This window comes from Sorex fumeus, unplaced genomic scaffold (genome assembly GCF_029834395.1).
Source record: "Sorex fumeus unplaced genomic scaffold, SorFum_2.1 ptg000054l, whole genome shotgun sequence".
Taxonomy (NCBI): domain Eukaryota; kingdom Metazoa; phylum Chordata; class Mammalia; order Eulipotyphla; family Soricidae; genus Sorex; species Sorex fumeus.
Genome location: NW_026606111.1, coordinates 34,775,732 through 34,802,705, shown reverse-complemented (window position 1 = coordinate 34,802,705; position 26,974 = coordinate 34,775,732). Strand labels below are relative to the sequence as shown.

General features: G+C 35.3%; 1 protein-coding gene across 1 annotated transcript; it reads right to left on the bottom strand.

Moving 5' to 3' along the window:
* Window positions 1-16,915, bottom strand: LOC130033578 (amine sulfotransferase-like). The gene is made up of 7 exons (XM_056125353.1): window positions 16,792-16,915; window positions 12,735-12,883; window positions 11,981-12,189; window positions 9,643-9,769; window positions 6,587-6,681; window positions 3,287-3,473; window positions 1-450 (listed from the first exon to the last, which is right to left on the bottom strand). Exons 2-7 carry the CDS (start codon window positions 12,871-12,873, stop codon window positions 329-331), a joined length of 879 nt encoding a protein of 292 aa, XP_055981328.1. The 5' UTR covers window positions 12,874-12,883; window positions 16,792-16,915; the 3' UTR covers window positions 1-328.
* Window positions 16,916-26,974: the final 10,059 nt, after the last annotated feature.

The following is a 26,974-nucleotide window of genomic DNA, read 5'->3' as shown; positions in this document are numbered from 1 at the left end:
TGGAAAAAGGAAAGGATTTTAATCTTGATTTCTCTTATATTTAGTAGTAGGCAACATAAAATGCACAATACAGAAAACTCAAGGCACTTTTAAGTTCTTTGGAAGTGTTCTACTTTTCCCTTTATAATGTGTGATAATACACAGTAACTTCAAAATAATTTATATTTTTGAAATTTTTCTGTTCATTAAGCTTACAGCAATGCATTTAAGCATAAATTTCTAATTTTATTAAGATTTTATAATTAATATTTAATGAGGAGCACAAATTAATATGTATACTCAAGTGCATTTTATGTTCATAGATTTCTTTGTTTCTTTTGAACTGATTTTACTCCTCATTTATATCCCAAATGAACTTCAGATTTACATCTTTCATCTTCTTTTGGAATATTTTGTCGAATCTTTCACTTTGCTCCACAGTAAAGTGATTCTTCCAGTCACCAATGGTACCTAGTGTAATAAGCACATATATAATACACAGTTGTGGTTATCAAGACAAAGTTTCCCCTAATCCTTTTTAATCTCCATGGTAAGCAAAGAAAATGATTGCCCATGTGGCTTGGGAATTAACTTTTCCTCATATTAGGTGTAAACTTCTTTATCTCCTAGACTTGCACCAACTACTATGATTTACTCATAATCTTTCTTTAAATAAAAACAGTAAAATATATAAAGCTAATTGAATTTTAAATATATTTTGCTAAATTCTAGACAATGTATTTAGTAATACATTATAACCAACTTTAAGATACTTTTAAACACATATGTACAAGTTAAGTATTTCTTAAATTTTAAAACTATGTTTAAAAGGTAAAGGCCCTCCCGTTGATCATCGATTTGCTCGAGCGGGCCCAGTAACGTCTCCATTGGAGACTTTGTTGTTACTGTGTCTGGCATATCGAATACTCTCGGTAGCTTGCCGGGCTCTCCGAGAGGGGCGGAGGAATCGAACTCGGGTCGGCCATGTTGGCCGCGTGTAAGGCGAACGCCCTACCCTCTGTGCTATCGCTCCAGCCCAAAAAACTATGTTTACAAGACCAAAACTATCGCTCCAGCCCAAAAAACTATGTTTACAAGACCAAAATTTTTGAAGCAAAAAATTTATGATCACAAATGATGTCTGGAGTTTCCATTATTACAGTTTTGCTTGGAGTGTTAGAATTCTCTGAATAGCAAAGCAACTCTAGTGAAGAAGAAGATGAAAGTCTTCTCTTTTCCCAACTTAAAATTATATAATAAAGCTATGGTAAACAAGATGGTGTGTTACAGGAATAAAGATAGAATCTCAGACCAATGGAATATAATTTCTCAGAGACACTATTAGGTATAGAGTCAGCTAATCTTTGACAAAAAATCCATTTTATCCCATAATCCAAAAATCATTGCCATACCCTTGACCAGACTTCACCATCTTGGGATGGACCTCTTGAGATATTAATCTGCTGAAAATTCAGATATGTGGGTTTTGTGACATAAATCTCCAGGTTTTCTCGGTATCTGGATGGGCTACTTCTTCCCACCTTTCTGTACCTCCAGAAGTCCCAGCAGTCACAGCCACACCTCAAAGCAGGCCCAGTTTAAAAAAATAAAAACTCTACTCCAGCTGTGCCTACCTCATGAGCAGTGATATTGTGTGACTGAAACCCAATCAAGAACAAATTGGTAACTGTTTATCTCATAGTAACTCAAAAAAAAAAATAGAGGAAGAAGAAGAAACCTTGAAAAACTTCAGGTGTGACCACCCAAAACAAACAACTCTGCCCACCAAAAAAAGTTCTCATAAAGTGGGGAGAAGAGATAAACATAGATTTCTCAATGAAGATCTATAGATAGCTGATAGGTATATGTAATACTTTTAAACATGGGGCTATAGAGAGAGTACTGTACGTAATACACTTGCTTTGAAAGTCACTGATCCAAGCTCAATCCCTGGCATCCCATATGGTCCCCTAAACACGGCCAGTAGTAGTTCCTGAGTGCAGAGCCAGGAGTGTCTCTTGAGCATCATCAGGTACTGGGCCAGAAATGAAACAAAACCAAAAAAAGCTCTATACCACTGATCATCAGGGAAATGTAAACAATACAATAACAGCAAGATATCACCTCACACTTGTGAGACTGGCACACTTCACAAAGAATGAAAACAATGGTGTTAGAATGGACATGGGGAAAAGGAGCCCTTATCCACTGCTGGTGGGAATGTTGAGTAATTCAACCTTTTTGCAAAACAAAATGAATACATCTCAAAAAAAGCAATGAATTGAGCTTCCATATGACCCAGCAATTCCACTTTTGCCATCTACCCCAAGGGCCAAAATCCTTGATTTCAGAAAGACATTTGTGCTTTAATGTTTATTGCAATACTATTCACAATAGTCAAAACTTGGAAACAACCCAATTGTCCAAGAACAGATGTCTGGATAAAGAAACTTAAATATAAACTGTAGAATACTACTCAGCTATAGAGATGAAATCATGCTATGTAGAAGGAACTGGAAGGTATTATTCTGAGTGAAGTCAGTCAGAAGGAGAATGACAATACAGAAACTCTCATATGTGGGATGTAAATTAGTATACTAAGGGAGTAACAAGTGACCAAAAGTAACTGAAGCTAAAAACGTTTTTACAGAATGGAACTTACCATATAGTGAGATTTAGGGTGGGGGGAAGTGTTCTCAGGAGGATCTAGGGATAATGGTGATGGGAAACAGATAAATTGGTGGGGAAGGTGTGTGATGTTAGGACGTTGTGTGTGTGTATAACCCTATCGTTAACAGTGTTTTAAATCATCGTGCCTCAAAAAAAAAAAAAGTTATTGCCTCTATCAAAGTGCCCAAACCCCTCTCCACTGTCCTTATGTGACTTTAAATATAACAAAATAAGAGAGAAATTAAAACTTTTAATTAAATTTTAAAATAAAATAACAATTTTAAAACTAATACTAAACTAAGAGAAATAGGGAAAATTTTGTTTGAAAGCTCTTCTGGTAATATATATTCAAATATGTTTAGGAAAGACTTATCAGCATATTTTTTGAATATAAGATCCTGTGAACTATAAAAAAAGAGCTTAATATTGGTCAGGTTAAGTTATCTTCACTAAACAGTGTTTAGCTTCATCGAATACTTTTTGCAACCATTTTTAGTTAGAATCTTTGATATTGTAAAACAGTATCAAAAATTATTTTACGTGGAGGGGTATGTTGGAAATGGTCCTTTTTTAACCCTATGACTAGGATTGAAGAAAACTGGACACCTATGTTTCTTTAAACCACAGAGTATATTACCTTTGCGCAGAAAATGCCCATTATCATTTCTTGTTCCAAGCTCATATTTTAGTACATCATTGTAATTTGCTCGTGGATCAGATTTCATATTTTTAAATGTAGCTTGTTTCACAACAGCATCTAAGTCATCTTCACTGAGTTCTTTCCCAAGAAACTTACAGATTTTTTGCACAGCACTTTTGAGATCCTGAAAGAGTTTTGAGTTTGAAAATCTATTTAATATATAAGGAATACATGAGATGCACACTTGCATCTTTATCACCTTCGGAAACCAAAATTGTTTGGTCTTATTCTAAATTTAAAGTCTAACAAGAATACGTATATATTACTTCTTCAATCCATCCATAAAAGTTGTCAGTTTTCTTAAAGCTTCCTATTGTTCCATTTTATGAAGACAGCATATTTTTGTCTGTTAACTCAGCCATTTATTCAACCAACATTTTGATCATATCTTACATGTTTGAGAAAGTGTGCTACATAAAAACAAATTTAAATTTACGCTAATTGTATTTATAAGGTTTATAATTTAATGAGGAAAAAAGTAAAAATTGCAAGTCTTTCTTGAATTTCAAAGGGGGGATATCCCAGAAAACCCATACAAACTGAAAATATCTAAAGTTGAAAACACAGTCTAGGGTACAGAGAGACAGGACAGGGAAGAATTTCTAAGCACCTTAAAGTGTGCCCCCCTCAAAAAAAAATAGATAAACACATTCTATTCACTAAATATACTAAAAAATATGTATTAGTATAATATACTTTAACATAAACATACCATGGATCATTTACACTAGTCTATAATCAGGAAAAATGATCAAGCACAAAGTCTATTATATAACAATAATATAATAATATTTATTATACAATAAATATATGATGAAATGTATTAACAACTTAATGAAATTTATATTTTATTTAAAAAGAACCCTCTAGTTCAAAATATGATTTCCAACAATTGTAAAGTTAATAAGTGCTACTGGGCCATCAGTAACTATAAATAGGATGTATCCAAGAAATAAAAGCTCAGGTGTGGACGGTTTTACTTATTTGTTTCACAAAATATTTTAAAAGGAAATAACACCAATGTTGTTCAGATTCTTCAAAAAAAATTGAAGAAGAAATAATTCTAACCCCCTTTGATAAGTCCAACTTTAGCTTGATACCTAAGCTATACAAAACCCTTTAAGAAAATTAAAGAAATAACTGATGTCACTTGTAAATATAAAAGCCAAAGTTATCAACTATCACTAGCAAAACAATTTCCATTTAAAACCATATTAAAATGAATCTATACAATGTTCCAAGGAAATTTCTTTCTGGCATGCAAAGATGGCTCAAAATATGCAAATCCGTCTATATAAAACAACATATTTGAAGAATAAAAACAGAACTGTGTGATAATAATAAATTATGTCAAAAATTTACATTTTAAATTATGATACATTTTCATCATTAAAAATACTCAAAAAACTATTTCTCAACAATAAGGAACTCTATAAAAAGGCTTACACTATTATGAGCATACTCAGTGGTGAAAGACTGATATCTTCCTGCTGCGATAATGAAAAAAAGGCAATGATTCCTACTCTGAACACTTATATTCAACATATTGCCATTTGACTGTAACAAGCAATATAAAATAAACTATTACTAAGGAGGCAGGCTTGTAAAGTGTTTGGAAAATGGAGACAATGGTGAAGGGAAGGTCACTCATGTGGTGACATTGGCGTCCATAACAACACATCAGAAGTCCATAACAACAATTATGAACTTTGGAAACCAGGGTGTTTAAATAAAGTATATATTTAAAAAGAATACTAAACCAAATTACATGAGATATTGCTCCCAAGAAGATATTAAACATCAACAGACATGTAAAAGATGCTCTGTGATGAATATTTGGTAAATACTAATCAAAAACCATAATATAATATAATAGTGTTTCCTAAGCATATCAATAAAGAACAGTTATCTACATAGGTATAGAAATTAGAAAAATAGGGGTTGTAGTGGTAGCACAATGGGTAGGGCGTTTGCCTTGCACATGGCCAACCAGGGTTCAAATCCCAGCATACCATATGGTCCCCTGAGCACCACCAGGAGTAATTCCTGAGTGCAGAGCCAGGAGTAACCCTTGTGCATTGCCAGGTGTGTCCCCAAAAAAGCAAAAAATAAGAAATTTGAAAAATAGAAGGCATCCATAGCATCTCACTTCCTCACTTTCTTCATTTTCTGGGTCATATTCAGCAGTACTCAGGACTTACTTTTATATCTATGTAAGGGATCACTCCTGGCAGTGCTCAGAGGATGAGGTGCAAAGGATTAAGACTAGGTCAGCAGTATAAGGCAAATGCCTAAGTCAAGCCACTGTGCTCTCTTCAGCCCTCCTCATTTTTTTCTATACATAATCCCTTTTCTTTTATGCCTACTTGTTTTAAAATTCTGCATTCTATTCCAATGATTCATTATCATTTACTATTACTTTTTTGAAGAAGCCTGGTTTGTTTTCAGTCTTTAGTTCAGACTCCTTTATTCCATATGCTGATCATGCCAGCAACTTTTTCTTTAACAGTTAAAGGAGTTTTAAATTATGTACACTTACTTGGGTAATTACTTTTCTCTGTGAGGTTATAATCTTTGTGAATAATGAATTTAGTTCTGTTTTTTCTAATAATTTGGTGCATGTCACATAGTAAACATTCAATATATCTTAAGTAATTGAATATATTATAAAGAACTGACTTATCAGCAATCACAAAATCAAATACAGTCTGTGTTAGATTTGCTCAATCATTTAAATAGCTATGATTGAATGAAAATATATAAATTTTATGTGTTTTCACCTGGAACTTACTTATCAATGTGTCTGTTTTGTAAAAAAAAAAAAATTAGTTCTGAATTTAAGAGTAAGCCGTGAGGATGTATGCATTGTGAACTAAATTCTGAACAGGATTTAGTTCACAATACATACAGTCTCTTTCTTAGTCAAATCTTAGTGTTTATTTACCTCTTTGCTTCAGAATTCCCTGCTCTTATTTAAGTATATTTGTTTATTAAACTGCTGCTGTAGAAATGTGAGGCTGCAGTGTTGCTTTAACTGTCTACATAAAAATTAATCACAGAATATAACTATGTAGTGATTAAAAAAAACTCCTTAGGAAGACCAATAATTTAGCGCTGAGCAGGAAATTAATACACAATAAAAGGCTATTAGATATGACTGTAACAAAAAAAAGTAGGTCATTGATACAAAGATAAGAAGGGTTTCAAAGAAACATATATAAAAAATACTTCTCTTACCTTCTTCATCTCCTCATATGACATAAACAGAATATTAAATTTTTGTCTGTTGTCATACCAGCCTTTGACATGATCAAACCAAATGCTTCCTACAACTGTGAGGAAAATCAATAAGTAGCAAGGTAAGTGTGTTGCTTTTTTTTTTAAGCAGAAAACTATATCCTTTCTAAAGAAATGCCCCACCTCTTGACAACTAAGATTCCTTTAAAAATGGAGTTTGGTGAAAGAATTACATGACATAACCTACCTTTGTTAAAAGCTGATCTGTCTGTGATAAAACAGTGGAAAATAATAAACCCCAAAAAAGGTTTTGATACTTTTTATTTATTTATTTATTCAATCACTGTGGGAAAAGTTACAAAGATTCAGGTTTAAGTCTCTGTCATGCAATCATCAAACAAATTTCCCTTCACCAATACTTATTTTTTACCACCAAGAACCCCAATAACCCCCCCTCCTAACCCTCCCAATGCCTGTGAGGCAGATGAATTCTAGTTAAAACTCTATCTACTTTGATTAGATTCATTGTTTTGAAAAATGATGCACCATTATTATTTAGAGTTTACACCCCAAAAGCTTTTGATACTTTTTTGATACTGCTTTGATAAGATTAAGTGATTTTTTTCTTACTTCTTTCATATAAAAACACCTCGTTATTTCTACCTTTCTGACATTTTAAAATCTATGATAAATAACTTCAATTATTGACAATGAAATAGAATGTGAATGTAGTCTTTAAATGTGTGTGTTTGTCCAATTCTACAATTCACAAGCCTTGTACATACAGAGGACACTACTGTCCTCTGTAGTGAAAATACCACTCTGACACAGAACCAGGACACAGTCAATAGCTACAGCTTTTCACCATTTTTGAATTGGGTCTTTGGATTTTTTTGCTGTTGAGTTTTGTGAGTGCTTTATAGATATTTAATATTAGTCCTTTATCTAACTTATTGTGTGCAGGTATAATCTCTCATTTAGTAAGGTGTCTTTTTAATTATAGCTTGAGTTTCTTTTGTCATGTAGAGGCTTTTCAACTTGATGCAGTCCTATTTTTTTTTCTTTTCCTTGCCTCTGTAACCATTTTGTTGAAGACACTTCTGTGGTCAATTTCCTAGAGAGTTTTGCCAATGTTTTCTTCAATATATTTTATAGATTCTGGCATAATTTTGTGGCTTTTAATCCATTTTGAGTTAACTTTTCTGGATAGTGTGAGGTACAGTTCTAATTTTATTTTTTACCTGTGGCTATCTAGTTTTTCCATCACTGTTTGTTGAAGAGATTTTCTTCTCTCCATTTCATATTATGTCCTTTGTCATAGATTAACTATTCAAAAACCTGCTTGTTTAACTTAGGCTCATAATTATGTTCGTTTGTTATGCAGGTTCATCTTTATTCTAGGACCATGCAGTTTTGATTAGTATAATTTATACTATAGTTCAAAGTTAAGAAATGCAATGTATCCCATTTTAGTAGATTTTATTCCAAGTCTTTAAAATGTTTTTGGAATGTTAATGGGTATTACACTGAATCTATATAATACTTTAAGTAAGATGGTTATTTTAACAATGTTGATTCCTTCTATCTATGAGCAGATAATATCACTCCATTTTCTGATGTCTTATATTTCTTTTAGCAATGACTTATAGCTTTCACTTATAAGTCTCTCACCTCCCTCATTAAGTTGACTCCTAGGTATTTGATGTTTTGGGGCACTATTTTGAAAGGAAGGGTCTATTTATTTTTCTTGTAGTTTATTATTTTCGTACTCGAATGGCATAGAAGTTTTGGTATTGATTCTGTGATCAGAAACCTTACTGTACTGGTTTATTATTTATAACAGTTTTTTTTGTGTAATCTTTAAAGTGAAATTGTTGTCTGGTCTAGTCCTCACATAAAACAATATGGTCATCCCTCAAAACATAGGAATAGAACTACCAAGCAACCCAGAAATATCAATTCTGGTATCTATTCCCTGTCAAATACAAAACCTTTTCTTTGAAAGAATATATGCACATCCATGTTCATTGCAGTGCCTGGTATAATTTCCAAGATATGAAATGAACTAAAATGACTAACAGTGAATAAATGGATCAAGAAGTTGTGGTATATTTACACAGTTAAATACTGTGCAGCTCTAAAGGGGAAAAAATGTTATTTACCACAACTTGGATGGATATACAAGATATCACGCAGTATAAAGTCAATCAGAAGAAAAGGAATAGACGCAGAATGATTTCTCACATAAGTGGAACTTAAAGATATGCAGCAAGGTAATCAAAAAAGGGCCAAAGGCAACACAGCAGAACCTGATCCACAAAATTTAGTTTGTGTGTGTTTGTGCGTGGGGAGGGATGTTTGAAGAAACGGGCAACTGGAACCTTAGGGAATAAGTGGGTACACTGATAATGTGGTGTTAGAATTATATACACAGGAAACCATTATTAACAATATTGAAAATAAAAGTACCTTAATCAATAAAAAAGAAAAAGAAAAAAGGATAAAAAGGATTCATATTTAGAGAGAAAATCCTACGAGTTCTCATCACAAGGAAATTTTCCCCTTTTTTCTTTTTCTGTTTATTGTATCTTTAGAAAAGAGGATATTTGCTTAACCTATTGTGGTAACACTTCACACTATATGTAAATCAAACAATCATGTTATATGAAATTTTTAAAAAAGCAAAAGCTACAATGACCCTGAATATTGCTATTCACAAACAGCTGGATCTATCTAGCTTTTAGATCTAACTAGCTAGAATGACTTGATCACTTGGATTCTCATAATTCAGTTAAAACATTATTTCAGCAGCATGCTTTTGCAATATAGACAACCTCCAAGTGGTGTTGATGAAGATCATAAGTCTTGAGATGATAAGTTAAATTGTCATATTGTAGTAACATTTGCATCCCACTTATCATTAGCTTCCTCTGTCTTCCTAAAATACCCTCACCTTACCATTCTCCAGCTTTCAAATATTATCCTTACATTCGTAAATTTGATTAAATGGTAATATTGGTTAAACATATTGCTTAATAAATAAATAATCCCATTACCTTTTCCATCTAGGAAAGTGTTCATGTAACTTTGCATGTTATCAGCACTTTCAAATTTAACCACCAAATTTGAAAAATGGAAAAATGAGGTCATAACATCTTTGGGGTTTCTGTAGACATAAACAATCTGCAGGGAAATTATAAAATTATTTTAATAATTCATGACTATCTTTACAGTTTTTAAACATCCAGATAAAATATATTAACTCATTATACATTTCACATATACAAGTACATTAAGACAAGTTTTTTACTGTTTGGGGGGAGTTGGGTGAAGGAAGTCACACCCAGCTGTGGTTTACTCTCAACTTTGTGCTTTGGGGTCACTCCTGGAGGCCTAGGGGACTATATGAAGTGCCAGGGGTCACTTGTTGGCTGCATGCAGAGTAAGTGCCCTACCCACTGTACTATGGCTCCAATCCAAGAACAAATTTCTAAGAATAAAATTATTTGTATAAATATTATTAATATGGAATTTTACCTTGCATAGAGACTTTTAATTTACCTTACATGAGTATTAACTGATACTTGACATATATTCAAGGAAGCATTAGAGAGTAAGAATAAAGACAGAACTACTTAACAAATGCTTTGGGGGAAAATAATTATTCAATAAAACAATGAAAATGAATTATCATGTTCCTGCTAAGGTGGCAGGCTTGAAGAATAATGGTTTGGTTAGTGGGGAGTTGTGGAAGGTCATGTGGTGGTGGGATTGGTTTTTGAGCATCAAAAGCATGTAACAACTGTATCATGAACAGCTTTGTAAAAGGAGGTGTTTAAATAAAGTATCTTATCTACAAAAAACAAAACAACAACAAGAGAAAAGACTAACTTTTGAAGAATGTAGAATCAGGGAGGGACTATGGAAACTTAAAAAATGAAGATTTCTAAACAGTAGTAATAAAACAAATACTTAGGAGCTAGATAGGTAGACCAATCACTACCCAGGGTTCAAACCTCAGCACCAAATTCCTGAGCCCCACCAGGAATTCCACAAGCTCCACCAGGAATGATCTCTAATAAACCCTAAGCACATCCAGGTGTGGTTCAAAAGCAAACAACAAAAAATAAAAACAAATCATATGTTCTTGGCAAATAACATGGAACAGTCAAAATATTTTAAATCACATGCAGCTTTACATTATTTATAATTTTATGCTAAAAACAAAAGTATTATTGACACAAGTTTACATACAAACATTTAGAAAAACCTGAAGTGTATTAGTATAAACGCTGTGGAATGGTAAGCATTTTCAGCAAGACACAAGAGTCAAAAACTATGAAGATTAATAAATTAAGTTTCAAAACAACACAGTAAAGATAGTTTTGAAATATCATATTTACTCAGTCTTTGATGGTAAATGACACATTTAGAAAATATTTGTACCGTTGCTTAGACAAACCTGAAAATAAAAGATAATCCAGAGAAAAATGAGGGTCAAAAAGATCAGAATACTTAAAAATTTAAATATATGTAAATATAATTCAACTTTATTAAAATTTAAAATATACTCAAATTGATAAAAAAAATTCTCTCATGCAAATTAAGAGAAAACAATCAAGAGAAAAAAATTTAACCTATGTTAGCAAAGACTGATAATTCCAATCAGTGATCAACTAGGGAAGAAACAAATATTTTTACATGCTGTCTAAAGAAGCATAAATTGGTAGTTAGAGCTAATGAGGTAATAACCAATAACATTAAAAACTATGGAATCTTTAACCTGAAAAATTCCACTCTCAGGGAAACATTTTACCAGAAACAAATGTACAAATATTTCATGTAAGTTACTTTGCTATGACATACTTGTTCACCAAGGGGATGGTCTGTGGATGTAGTTCATATCTGATATCCATGCCATAAAATGCTACAAAATATTTGAAAATGGAATTTTATGGGCAAACATAAAATAAAATCTGCTATTTATGTTTATAAGGCAAAAATGTGCATGGTGACAAAATTTATATAACTAAGTTTTTTATATTATTTATTTATTTTTCAGTCTTCAAAGAGATTCTTAGAAGGCCAGTGGAGCTAAATCTACAGATTATCAGTCCACCGAGTCAGTAGTGCAATGTCGGAGCCTGAAGATACTGTGCTGCTATGGCAAGCAGTGTTCAGAGGCCTCCAGGACTGCACCAGTGATGCTTGGGGGACCGAATGGCCCTGGGATCAAGCAAGTACTTTAACCCCTGTACTATCTTTCCAGTCATCAATATATAAAGAAATAATATAGAGATATAATAGTCACATTTGTAAGAATTTAATGAGTGAGGGAAGAGAAAAGAGTTGCGGGTACTTTTGTTTGTGCTAAGAGCTATTTCTACGACATACTTTAGCTTTTTTGTTCTTGAGACCGTTTGGCACTAAGTAATACGGCAGATGGGAAGAGAAAAGGCGAGGGGATGGTCTGTTGATGTAGTTTGTAGTTCGAATGTTGTATTCTAGGAACGGGGCTCTCTCAATTGTGTCCATCTTTTGAGTCTGTTTACGATGTTCCTCAAAATAAATTAAGCTTAATATCTGCTGAGTCCAGATGGTGCCTGCAAAAATAAATAATTTTTATTCAACTCTGAGTTAATTTTAATGATAAATGTCATTGTTAGTGCCATACAACTCTAATGTACTTGGAATGTTTAGTTTCTCTTATGCTCTTAGTAGACTTAATGAATTTCTCTAAGTTAGTATCCTACACTGAAACTGAAAAGATAAAATCGAAAGTTCTTAATTTTTCTTGAAAAATTATGGTTGTTATGATTCCATTAACATGATTCATATTAATTAATTCTATTTTTCCTGTTTTTGTGCAAACTTCCTTTTACACTTCAATGTGGTTTCCCATTTCTTTCTTTAAAAGTTTTCTCTTTTTTCTAGACTTTCACCTTTTGGAAATATAAGAAAATTGAGAGATCAAGGCCCCTTTTATAGCTTAATATTTCTTACATCATAGCATATTATTTCTCTACAAAGTTGAACATATACAAGATAATACATTTAAAAAAGTCTCTAGGGAAAGGCATATTTGTTCACATTTATTACCAAACCAGAAGGAAAACTGATAATATATAACCCTACACTTCAAACTTACCAGATTTAGGGTAGGTAATTATGAAGACATCATCATCTCTAATTTCAAAGTCTTCTAGATTTTCTAGTAAGTCACTTCTAACTAAAGAACGTTCAAAATTGTAGCCTTTAAAGTGCAGTAAATAATCATCACTGTCCATAATTCTTTACCTACAGGTAAAAAAAGATAAAATTGTTTCATGTTCTAGAATTGTATGCTAAAAATGTGACAAACTACAATGAAATGCCAGATGCATATCAGTTCTAATGCCTAATATATAGTTATTTAATATCCAAAGAAATCCCATTTGATAGAGGTATTATTATTATTACTATTTTAAGAAGGCGAAAACTAGATACTAGGAAACTAAAACAGTTTTCTCTAAAATCTCACAAGTGAAATATAACCATATTTTGACAGTAAAAAGGCCCTCTCGTTGATCATCAATTTGCTCGAGCGGGCCCAGTAACGTCTCCATTGGAGACTTTGTTACTGTGTCTGGCATATCGAATACTCTCGGTAGCTTGCCGGGCTCTCCGACAGTATGATGAGAAAATTAAGGGTACAGAGATTTTCAGCTAATTGATTCAGATTTCCCTATAGCAGAGATGATGACTTTTGCTGCCAATTTTGTCAGTGTTTTTGCTTTTAATTCACATTTTTATTCTTTAATGTATCTTTCAATGAAGGTAAAAAAATCTTCAAATGAAATTTAAAAAAATTGTTCAATGAATATCCTTCCTTCCCTCCTTCCTTCCTTCCTTCCTTCCTTCCTTCCTTCCTTCCTTCCTTCCTTCTTTCCTTCCTTCCTTTCCTCCCTTCGTCCTTTTTTCCTTCCTTGTTTTCTTTTTTCTTATTCTTTCTCTCTCTTTTACTCTCTCTCTATCTCACTCTCTCGCTCTCTTTCCTAAATAATCTCTGTCTCAAAAAGAAGCTTCTTGGGCATTGAGATATGATTCACTGTTTTAAATGAATTGTGGGCAAAATCTTTATGAATAACAGCAGTTTTTTTTACTTTGGAAATGTTGCCCTCGTATATTTCCATTATATTTTATTGTAACTTTTAGATTTTTTCACTAATAACCTTATTTGGTCAAAATCTCAAATTAACTTAAATGACAAAGTTAGAATAAAAACAGGAATCAAAGATTCCAAAAACATATAAAAATGGTATCAGTTCTTGCTTCTAAAGTAAATAAACCAAAATTTAAATGATACTGACATTAAGAAAGCCCCTGTGCAAAGATGGTACACAATCGTGTAGCATACATATTTAAAAAACAAAACCAGCCATCCATGTGCTTTTTAGCTCTACCTGAGAAATCTGTTTTTGAATGTTAGACAAGAAAATCTCAGAATTTTGAATAATATTAGATTAGAGCATCATACATTTCAATTAAATACTCAAAATATAAATTTAGAAAAATTCAATCCCTTTAAAATTAACCTAGCTCACTTCATAAACAAGAGAAGTAATACACACTTTTTTCTAAGGAAACTTTTTTGGATCATGTTTATAGGAACAATCATAATAAGCAATCAAAATAAATTATTTAGTTTCTGCTTTGGGGACCAGTTGGAAATATTTAAAATATGATGGTGGGAAGGTGTAATGGTTGTGAAGTTGTGGAATTGGTGTTGGAATATTAAATGTAATAAATAATTGTGAATAACTTTATAAAAATAAAATTAAATTTAAAAAGTAAAACAAGGGAAGTGAGAGATTAGAGTTTTGTTGGTCAGAGTAAACAATTCCTTGTGTCAAGATCACATGGGTTTTGTGTCATTTTGCTTCTAAGCCCTGTAACAGGCTGATAGAATCAGTACTTCTGGGGAAAGTGACCTAGAAACATCTTTTAATAGTCCTACCATTCACAGAAAAGTATTTGAATTTTAATATAAATTGATAAAAGTTAATTTCAATAAGTATTTTATTTCAATCTCCAGTGAATACTTTTAGAATTTTATTTAACTTTCAGTTAAAGATTCTATTTAAGACCCAACTCACTGAAGATTTTCTCACTACTAGTCCAAGTTCCAAGTAGCTATCTATTTAGGACTAAGGATAGAATGGACTTCTGATAAATCTTAAGGAATAGTGAATAGAAGTAGATAGAGAGCTCTTTTGTCAATAGCATAAAAGAATCATCTAGGAAAAGCTTTGAGACCTCAGCCTTTGGAGTGTGATTAGAGAAAATTTAGAGCATGGACATGTGAAGAACGCTTTAAGTAGGCGATTGAGTTGTGATGAAAGGCAAACATAGTGTCCTTCACTGGTGCCGCCTGATTACCCAATAAGGCAAACAAAGAGGGTCAGGCAGCCCTTCAGAGTCTTAACATCATGAGCAGGAGGACCTTTTGCTATTGTATTTACTCTGTCTTGCTTTGTCTTATTAGGGAATTCTGACCATGAAACTTACAGCACTTCCGGTGTATGAGGAAAACAGTCCATTTAATATATTTCTGTACTCAACCTTGCTGTTGCCACAAAGGTGAAAACTCAAGCACAGTTCACACAAAGGTTTTACATATTGTTGTGCCTAAGTGCTAAGTGAGCACCCTTGCAGTTAACATGTTTTGTGGCTGTATAATCTATTACAAGTCCTTTTACAAATTCATTTACTGAGGCACTGTGATTTACAAAGTTATTCATGGTTGAATTTTAGGCATACAATGTTTCAACAGCAACTCCTCATTCAGTGTCCACTTCCCTCCATCAATGTCCCGTTTCCCTCCCTCCCTCATAGTCTGCCCCTATGAGAGGCATTTGTGGTTTTTTTTTTCCTTTCTAATATTGTAAACAGGCTGGAGCGATAGCAGAGCAGTAGGGCATTTGCCTTGTCGACCAACATGGCTGACCCGGGTTCGATTCTTCCGCCCCTCTTGGAGACCATCTCGCCAGCCAGACAAAGCCTGGCAAACTACCCGTGAGGTATTCAATATGCCAAAAACAGTAACAACAAGTCTTACAATTTGTTGTGAGACGTTACTGGTGCCTGCTCAAGCAAATCGATGAACAACGGGAGAACAGTGCTACAAAATTGTAAACTGTGTTTAGTGTAAGCTGTGGTTTAATATACTGGTGTTGATAGTTTCCTTGCATGTCGCTTTACCACTTTGCAGTGCCACCTGCTGTCCAGAGAGGCCACTTCTCTCCAGAATTGTTGCAAGGCTCCCTTTTCGATCCTGAGACCTCCAACTCCCCCACCAACACCCGGATATACTTCCTATTGAAAACAAGTTTGCAATTTATGTTACCTTTAGACATTTGTTTCTTTATAAACTGCCTATGAGAAAAACCATTCTGTCTACCCTCTTCTAATGTAGCAGGATCCATCTCTTCATTCACCTAGAAAATCACCTGGTTTCATCTATGCAGAGTGGAATACTGCTTGGCTGTAAGAAAAGATGTTACAGATCTCAGGCAGACACTGAACATTCTTGCTGCTTCTCAGTTCCTGTTCTTTTAACTTTCAGATCTGTTCTATACCTGTCATGATTTATTGCCCTTTTATTCCCTTTTCAGTTCCTGGCATGAGTTGCTCAGAGGTCATGCTCCTAATTTCCACTTCAATCTCAGATGAGAGTTATAGTTATACAGCTCCTATCTTATTAAAACAAGGGAAAAGAGACGGTTAAGGTAGATCCATGTGGATCTTGGCAGTGATATGTCATATTTTATGCATTTCTAATAAGTACAGAAGAAATAAATTGTAAAGAGAAAATGTGAGCTTGTTTCTTTTTACTCTTTTTCTGCAGGGCATGGAGGTGCCTTCCAAGTGGTGCTCAGGATGCCTGAGCTCACCACTACTGATTCTCAGTCAAGCAGTGCTCAGGGCTCCACCCTTTGAAGACCATGTGTGGGGGAACCAAACTTGGTCAAGAACATGCTAGGCATCTACCTTAACCAGTCTACTACCTGCCTGTCCTCTTCTTATTACTCTTATGCTGAAATACAAAAGAAAAAGAGAGAAAAACTTAGAAACTAGAAAATGGAGGAGAAAAAAAGTGAATCCTGTTGTATATTGAAGAGATAGACTTAAATGGCAGTTTGCAAGTCTACCCTTTTATTACTTACTGTTTGCAGACCTCTTGAAGCAAAATCCACTTCTGATACAGTTTTAAGGAGGTAAGAAATTGATTTATTGCAGAGATATAAATACTCCCTGCAGCTTGTTCTTGGCCAATGGAAGAGTTTGAAGCACTTAACAGACAGGATTATTTGGGTAAACACATTGGGCAAGATTTTATTGGCTTTGGAGTTTATACTAGAAACAACAAAGGAGTCAAAACTTGTAGTTATGAAAAACAATTGTAGGAAAACAGTAGTCATATAATTTAACCTTGGGAACAATACAGTAAATAAAAAATGTGTTTGAAAACTATAGCAACAACTTTCTTGAGCATGAAGGATACTTAGTAAAAAAGATTTAAACTTATCTCAGGGGGCTGGAGCTCAAGCCCTGGCTGGAGTGATAGCACAGCGGGTAGGGTGTTTGCCTTACAAGCGGCCAACATGACCGACCCGAGTTCGATTCCTCCACCCCTCTCGGAGAGCCTGGCAACTACTGAGAGTATTCGATATGCCAGACACAGTAACAACAAAGTCTCCAATGGAGACGTTGCTGGGCCCGCTCGAGCAAATCGACGATCAACGGGAGGGCCTTTACCTTTTACCTTTACCTTGTGAAACTATGGAAGTTTCTAAGGGCATTGTACAGAAAGTTCAGGGCTCCACCTGAAGTATTTAACTTTACTTTCCAAAATACACAGCTTTGTCTTTGCAAATTGATTAAGCCCCATGGCAGTTTTATTCAAAGTTATGTTGTCATATATCAACCAGTTTTGTTTCATTTGCTTCTAGTTTTTGGTTTGGGGCCATACCTGCAGTGCTCAAGATTTACTCCTGATTCTGCACTCAGAAATTACTAGTGGTGGAGTTTGAGTGACATTTGAGGTAACAGAGATTGAACCGAATGCAGTGTGCAAGACAAGCTTTATACTATCTTCCTTGCCTACAGCCAATTTAGAAGAGTTATATAATAATTGGCATTTCCCTCAGACCTGTCCTGAAACCTTTTAGACTTTTCATTCATTCTTCTGTCATATGCTGCCCACATAAACTGCTTTTTGATAGATTTTCTCCGGTTTCCACTAAGCACTTAACTTTATCCCACCTGTAAGAAAAAGGATTTAGTCATTAAATGTTCAACCCATATCTTGTTTCAGATAATGTTTATGTATTAAGACAGCAATTATTTTTTGTAAGAGACAGAGCTTGAAAAGATAAAATCCATGGGAGTATATTATTAAAACAAACAGTTCAGTCCAAAATTTATGATTTTTAATATGAACTTTCATGAAAAATAATGCTTAAGAGAGCATTTGGATATGAGATGATTTCGATATTCTCTCTTTCTAGGCCAGTCTGTAATGACGCTAGAGTGAAAAAGACAGTATACAACTATTTTTGACATTTCTTTTGCCTGTTGGGTGCCACACTTCTGAAGTGCTCAGGGTTTGCACTCCTGGCTCCGCACTCAGGAATCACTCCTGGTGGGCTCAGGTAGCCATTTAAGATGATAAGGACAGCACCAAGATGGGCCACATGCAAGGCAGCCTACACACTGTACTATCTCTCCAGCCCCATGCATTTCTATACTGAACATTGCTAAGTCATCTAACTATTGAAAATGTTACTAACTTGTTTATTTCCATATAATTTTGTAATTGACCCTCTATTCATATTTTTACTTCATGGCTCTTTGTTCTGTTCCAGTTTTTCATTGTACCTGGTTTATTTATTTTTTTTTTGGTTTGGGGACACACCTGGCAGTACTCAGAGTTACTCCAAGCTTTAAATTCAGGCATCACTCCTGCCAGGATTTCAGGGTCCACATGTATTGCCAAGGGATGAAACCCTAGGTCAGACAAATGCAAAACAAGTGCCCTATCTGCCTTACTTCCTCTCTTGCCCTCAATCTACGTCTGTTTTTATGCAAATATGTACCATTTTGATTGCTATAGCTTTGCAATCAACATAGATTGATATCAGGAAGCAAATGCATCCATGTATGTTCTTTTGTCTCAAGATTGGTTTATCTTTTTGCAGTAGATTGTGGTTTCATGCCATACCTTACTAAGATTATTTATTTTTATGGGAAATTGTTCACTATGGGTTTTTTTTTCTTTAAAGTAGCTTGTATTTGATCATTGTATAATTGAAACCCAAGCACAAAATTTGTAAGTCTACAACTGTACCTCAAAATTTTTTTTAAAAAAGTAGCTTGTATTGTTAATACTTTCCCTGTCAGTATTGCTTTTTCTGATTTCATAGATTCAACTACAGTTATAGAAATACCGAGTAATGATAAAAACTAGCAGCTCTTAGGAGAGAAAAGAAAATACAGAGTAATTTTTTAAAATACACTGAAGTGAAAGTAACAACAAAAACAAACAGAGATACTGAACTCACTGAAAACAGAAACAGAAACAATACACGAGTGAAAAAATGCTATGTATTGGCAAAGCAAATTTGGCAATATGTTTTGATATACTCAAATTTTAGGTTTTCTTTTTTCTTTATTAACTAGTTCATTGTTTGCTGAAGTCATTAAAACACTAAAAAAGTTTCTTTTTTCAAAGGACTGTTGACAAAACCATTAGCATCTGGAATACAACAGGATGTGTCCTGAGCTTTGACTAAACAATAAAGTCATCTCTTCAGCTTGGCTCAGCATTACCATCTCCTAAAAGGAAAAAGAAATGTATGTTGGAGAGGAAGAGAAAGAAATGTTAACTTACAGAAATCAAATCCAACATTTATTGCCTTTATGTAAGGATGCATATAGTTATATATGTATTATTTAAGTGTATAATCAGCAAATTCATATTATAATGCATTGTTGCTTCACTAAAAATAAGCATGGTATAAATTTTGAAATTAGCCTGAATATACAGTGTAAAATCTGTGCCTATCCCCAGATGGAAAAGGTGCACTCTCCCCTCCTACTCTAGATGGAATCCCTGTGACCAAGAACTTCCACAAGCAAACACCCTGATCACCCCTGTCGCCGTCCCCATATGCAGGTCCCAGGACTAAATCTCTAGGCCACATGGCAATAGAGGATGGGGGCTTTCCCTCCCTGGGTTCCTGCCAGCCCAATAGACTCGCTGTCTCGTCCACAATTTGCCTCCGGGTGCCATCTTAGGAGACCAACGGCCCTGGCCCTGAGACTCCTAGTTGAATCCCAAAATGTATTAGTGCCATACAGAGATGTCTCTGGAACCCAACCACTTACAATCTAGAAATTTACATTTACAATTGTGGCCGTGCAAGCTCTCATGATATTCAAAATGAGAAATGGGAAATAAATTATCTAGCGTCTGCCCCTGGCAGGTAGGCTTAAATGGTGATGGGAAATTGTGGGCAAAACATAATGCCCAAAATTAGGGGAAATAGTCTGCCACTCACGGGTATTTTGCCCTTGAGTAAAGGAAGGGCTTTCTTATTTTGTTTTTGCTGCCTGTAGGGATGTGATGACTACCCCCAATGTGGGGAGTTGGAGAGATGAGAGACCAGGGCAGCAAGATGGAGCACAGAAAGACTAGCAAGGGGAACAAAGGGAGAAGAATGTAGGGGAATAATTCAGGAGCAGGCGCACAAAGAGCAAGAGATGCAACTGCGAGATGGAGTGCGGAGAGATGAGCAGGGAAGACAGGAGGAGACGGGAATGAGGGGCAATGTGAGACTAGAATGAGGGGCTGAGGGAGACTGGAACAGGTGCGTGGGGAGAATGGAATAAATGGCAACTGATCATCAACCAGCTTGGCTCTCAGAGGCAGGGTGAGAACTGGGATGTGAGTGGTGGAAAATGTGCACTGGTGGAGGGATGGGTGTTTCATCACTGTATGGCCGAATCTCAAGCGTGAAAGCTTTGTAACTCTATTTCATGGTGATACAATTTTAAAAAAAATGTTATGTGTGGAGTTTATACCCACTATAAAACTATTTCAAATCTAAAGAAAGGGAGGCTGGGGTGGAAGACAAAACTTGCATGCAGGGGCTTCAGTCGCCAGCATGGCATGGGGTCAGCTCCTGGGCAGTGCCAGCATCAAGTGTCTTCAATCAGTTTAATCAATGGTTGAACAAATAGCGGGCTGGAGTGATAGCACAGTGGTAGAGCGTTTGCCTTGCATGCAGCCAACATGGCCGACTTGAGTTTGATTCCTCCACCCGTCTCGGAGAGCCCGGCAAGCTACCAAGAGTATCTCGCCGGCATGGCAAAGGCTGGCAAGCTACCCGTGACGTACTTGATATGCCAAACACAGTAACAAGTCTCATGATGGAGACGTTACTGGGACCACTCGAGCAAATTATGAACAACGGGAGAACCGTGATACCGTGAAAAAATAGCAGTACTCCTACATTATTAAAAAAAAGATTGTTTTAAAAAAAATTTATGCCTACAATTCTTATGCATTTTTACATACATCAAAACCATTGTAAGCTGTAATGTAGAATGATTTTATTTAATTATAAAGATATTTTAATTTACTAATATTTATCAGAGGCTGGAGCGATAGCACAGCGGGTAGGGCGTTCGCCTTACAAGCGGCCAACATGGCCGACCCGAGTTCGATTCCTCCGCCCCTCTCGGAGAGCCTGGCAAGCTAACTGAGAGTATCTCGCCTGCACGGCAAAGCCTGGCAAGCTACACGTGACGTATTCAGTATGCCAAACACAGTAACAACAAAGTCTCCAATGGAGACGTTACTGGGCCCGCTCGAGCAAAATTTATCAGTTATGTAAATAATCTATTCATTACTACAAAATTTTATTTTGTGTGATTCTGATTTATAAAGAAAAGAGCATCTGTGGTTGGCACTGTATAAAAAATGGTAGTCTTTTTTCAAACTGTATAAAAAATGGTAGTCTTTTGTCAGTCATATAGTAGATATTAGGCGTTCGCCTTACAAGCAGCCAACATGGCCGACCTAAGTTCGATTCCTCCGCCCCTCTCGAAGAGCCCGGCAAGCTACCGAGAGTATTCGATATGCCAAACACAGTAACAACAAAGTCTCCAATGGAGATGTTACTGGGCCCGCTCAAGCAAATCGACGATCAACGGGAGGGCCTTTATTTATTTTATTTATTTATAGTTTCCTCATTAGATGCCTTCAGGAACCAAAATATGTAGTATTGCACTCAGTAGAAATCAGGAGAAATGAACTCTCTAGTGAAAGGAAGACGTCTAGTAGCTCTGGGACATAAAGGAAATCCAGGCATTTTCTAGGTAGATTAAACTAGAAATACATAATTTAAACAACAGAAAATAGTAAATTCAATACTACAGTTGACTGTATGAATACTGTTCGGGAATTTTATTAAAATAACAAAGTCAAAACCAAAAGGGGGTTGCAAAGTCAGTAATTTACACCGTTTTTTATTAGGTGATGGATTCTACAGGAGATTCTAGTCTTACTATAATGACTTAAGAGCAGCAAATTTTAACCAGAGCTAATTAGATTATAGCAGGTAAACCTTTAATCCTTGTCTGAATTTCAGTTATTCGCTGCTTTCTTGCTAAAAGATACTTGGTTGTGTTCTGTCCTATGTGCAGTACTATTTGTAGACTTATCCTGGCTGATCCAAGATTCTCATGCAATTACATTCCTTTTTTCAAGAGTATTGGTCTAGAGTATCACATGATTCAACTTTGTACTGACATAGAAGTTTAATAGATGTTCCTGGGATTTTTTTTCTCCATATTTGTTCAATACCCAAGACAAAAAGCCATATAAGGATCTGTTTGAAACTCGCATTCTCTGTAAAATTCTTGCCAGTCTTTAAGAAATGCAGAGTACAATTTTCATTTCAAAGGGCCTACACACACACACACACACACACCTCTTATTTTTAACTTCCTTGCATCATTCTCTGTAACACAAAGACCCTGTTCCTATAAACCACTCCTCACCCCCCCAAAAAAGTCATAGTTAACTTAGTCCTATTCTAAGTTCCTCCCCACAAAGGGAGTTCCTTTTCCTGTCTCTTCTACTTTCCAATAAATTGTCTACTTTCCGACTTTGAGTCTGAGCATTTTTATTACTCAATATGTTCATTCTTGGTCTGGAGCGATAGCACAGCGGGTAGGGCATTTGCCTTGCACACTGCAGACCCAGGTTTGTTTCTCAGCATCCCATATGGTCCCCTGAACACCGCCAGGAGTAATTCCTGAGTGCATGAGCCAGGAATAACCCCTGTGTGACCTCCAAAAAATATTTTCATTCTTAAAAATGTTGAAGAACCTGGGAACTATGGACCAACACACCATTCCTACAACTGCTTCCAGCTTTAAGTCACTCATAGTTGACTAGGAACCTGATTTTTAATAGTGATACAGATGTATTTTCACTAATGAATTATGTAGTGTTTAACTGAATACAACAGACAAATTTCCCAATAAGTGTTTCTAAATGTATAAAAAGAAGATCTATATGTTAGAAAAATCAGCACTAAAAAAAATAGGAAAAGTCACCTTTGACTGAGAGATCAATAATTTGATAATATATATATAACCTATATAAATACACACAATGCCTGATATGCAGACAATATATTAGAAATGTTATGGCATTAAGTGAAAATTAAAACCTGGTAAACAAAATAGAGAAGGGAAACTGGGAAAAATATCTGTTGGTATATTTAATCTTGAATCTCAAATTCAACATTGTTCTTAGGTGTTCAGGATCCAAATAATCAGTTCATTACTCAAGGTTGGGTTACAGCTTAAGTTAGATCACAAATACAATCTTGTTTACCTTCTTAATCTTCTCATATATCATGAGCTGAGTGCCAAAGTGACTTTTGAACTCTTACTTCCCTTTGACACAAAGACATTCTAACACTGTGAGAATAATAAATAATGATATAAATATATTAAATAGTTTGAAACATAAGTTATAGTCTTTATCAGAAGTACATGAATATTTAGTAACAAGAGAAGAAAAGGAAATCTGTTACTTAATTCCAGATTTCCCCATCAGACAGCTGTGGGAAAAATCATCCAACTGTCAACTCAAGCAATTGCTTCATGGAAATATTCAAGGAAATAGCAGTCTTTCATGAACAAGTGCATTTGTACAAACAGAAATACAACTTAAAGTGCAGCTAGGATAAACAAAATCAAGATCAATAAGGGCAATAGATATTCCTTCCTTTTCCTCTAACTATCCCCAAGCACATATATTGCTAATTTCTCTCTTCTTGTACCATGGTAGATAACATGGTACAACTTCAACTTTATTCTATGGGATATAGTCTTACTAAATTTGCTTCTCATGTGTAGGATTATCTTCTCTATTTCAAATGGTATGTAGGTCCTCAGGAAGAATGTGGAACATAGTTTGTCAAATAGAAGTTGCTGATAGGGGCCACATCTGATTCATAATACTAAAACACCCAACCTACTGTGATCTAAGCAGATGTTCCCTTACATTGAGCTGGGAGCATTAATATCTTTGTTAGGAGAAACACTAACCTGTTTAACTCTACTTTATGGTTAAACATAATATTTTCCTGGCATCATGATTTTTAAAATTTTATAAAATCAGGCTCAACCTGTAACAACATGTTAGTAATCTCTTATACACATTAGTAAATATTTTAGGCTTAATGTCTTAATGGCTCCAGGGTGAGATTCAACAATCTCCACACACTTTCCTCTAAGGAAACTTTTGGGGATCATTTTTAGCAGATTATTCATAATAAACAATACAAGGTAAATTATTTAGGATCTGCTTTTGGGGCAGGCTTGAGTGGTGATGGGAAAATTTGAAATAATGGTGATAGGAAGGTGTAATGATGGTGGGATTATTGCTGAATATATATATATATTAGAGATCAGTTGCCTTCTACTTCTACACCCATCAAATGTGGTATTCTTGGTATATCAGTGGTGTAGAATATGAGAAGTCACTCCAGGAATACTAAAATTTTAAATAAGGTAATACAACCAGAGGAACATTTTTAACTAGATGGTGACTTCGGGGTCTGGAAGCATCTCTGTAGCTTGTTGCTCTCAGAAAAATGTCTGGATTTAAAAATCATGATGTACCAATATATCTTGGTGTCATGATTTCTTAATCCTGACATTTTTCTGAGAGTCAACAAAATTTCTGTAAATGAAAGAACTTAGTCATTCAAGAAAATCCTAAATGCTCTGCTTGACTTCTAACCCCCTTTTGGTCTATACTATGCTCCTCTTTTCTTCTGCCAAATTGAGTAAGTTAAAAAATTTTGTACACACAGCAAATTAATACTTTGTTTTAAAAATTTAATTACCTCTTATTTTTAGAAACAATGAATTTGCTCATTCCTCTTACAAATTTCAATAGATTAAAATTTTTCAACTAGTTTATAAAATTAAATATGCATGATAACGTAATACAAATGATATCCTTAGTTTTTTTTATAATAAAATGCACTGTAGCACTGTCCTTCCATTGTTCATCAATTTGCTCCAGCAGGCCCAGTAACATCTCCATTGTGAGACTTGTTGTTACTGTGTTTGGCATATCAAATATGACACCGGTAGCTCGCCAGGCTTTGACATGCGGGTGAAGGAATCGATCCGGGTGGGCCAGGTTGGTCATGTGCAAGGTAAACGCCCTACCCACTGGGCTATTACTCCAGCCCACCCTCCGTGTAGGTACTATATAACTATTTCAAATCTAAAGAAAGGGAGGCTGGGGTGCATGCAGGGGCTTCAGTCGCGGGCATGGCATGGGGTCAGCTCCTGGGCAATGCCAGCATCGAGTGTCTTCACCCTCACCCTGCAACGGGCTATAGAATAATCAGGAATGACCCCAAAACCACAAAACGAAAGGAACACAGAAAGAGAGGCTCAATGGGCTCTAAAAGCCATACCAAAAGCACATGAAGACGTTTCCCATCTCCTGAACTAGAACTTTTTCTATTATCTCTTCGCTTTCCTATGGGGGTTCCAAACTCTTTAATTTCATCGACAATACAACGGAAATAAGGTAAGGAATCAGCATAAAGCTTCTCATTTTTAATTTTGCTACTTTCCATTCTCATCACAAGTTCCTAAAAGATAAGCATTTTATGTCTGAAAACCATATACAGAGAAGATAGCATAAAGGCAGTCACTCCTAAGAATAGAGTTGGTAACCATTCAAGAGACAGACAGACACACAGACAGTTCTTTATTTTTTGCCTTGCACCAGTAAAAGACTGGCACGCACTGGTCCCAGATAGCTACTCACAAACAATTGGTCTGGACATCATCTGGACCAGCCTGCATTTTAAAAACTTGCATATACTAATTCTTTTTCAAAGTCTCTGAGAAAAATAAAATAAGATCTCCCTTAAAAACACATTAATTCACTGACTTTCCTGGGGTTAATATTCAAGTACACTCTGGGTATAAACTGGCATTCATAACATCGAAAATAGAAGTACCCATTTGCTTTAATACAGGAAAAGCTAAGCCAATGACAAAAATAATTACTTTTTTTCCTAATATTTTTAAAATTAAGAGACAGCGGTGGTTTAAAAAATTCTCTAAAAGGGGGCTAGAGAGATGGTGTAGTGGGTAAGACACTTCTCTTGCAAGTGGGTAGGCTGAATTTGATCCCCAGCACCACCTATGGTCCCCTGAACCCTGCCAGGAGTAAGCCCTGAGCACTATCAGGTGTGACCCCAAAATCCCAAAATAAAACAAAAACATTATCTCTAAAAACTTCAGTAGGATACTCGGCACTGGTGTGGGGCTGCAGGTACATTAGGGAGGGGGATCATGGGGGAGGGGGGAAAGTGTTTGCCACAGAGGCTGGCTCAGGATGGGGGCTGGAGCCAACACACAGCGGGTAGGGTGTTTGCCTTGCATGCGCCGACCCGGGTTTGATTCCCAGCATCCCATATGGTCCCCCGAGCACCGCCAGGAATAATTTCTGAGCGCAGAGCCAGGAGTAACTCCTGTGCATCGTCGGGTGTGACCTAAAATTAATTTCTTTTGCCCGGATGATCCTCAGTGGTCTGGGGTGCAGGCTTATAATAAAATAATCTGGAAAAAATCAGAAATTGGTTATTATTTATGATACTTTCATTCTATCAACTTTACCCAAATACATTTTAAATGAATAAAGTATGGTATTATTAACCTTCACAATTTCTTAACTATGTCATGTACATGCTAAACCTGCTCTATATTTTGGATTTTCATTTTTGTTCAATA

Excerpts from the sequence above, each read along its gene's own strand:
- LOC130033578 (XM_056125353.1), bottom strand. The coding sequence starts at position 12,873 with ATGGACAGTGATGATTATTTACTGCACTTTAAAGGCTACAATTTTGAA. Across the intron at positions 12,190-12,734 it reads AATTACCTACCCTAAATCTG|GCACCATCTGGACTCAGCAG; the intron begins GTAAGTTTGAAG and ends TTATTTTTGCAG. Across the intron at positions 6,682-9,642 it reads CACTTTCCTAGATGGAAAAG|TTGTAGGAAGCATTTGGTTT; the intron begins GTAATGGGATTA and ends TTTTCCTCACAG.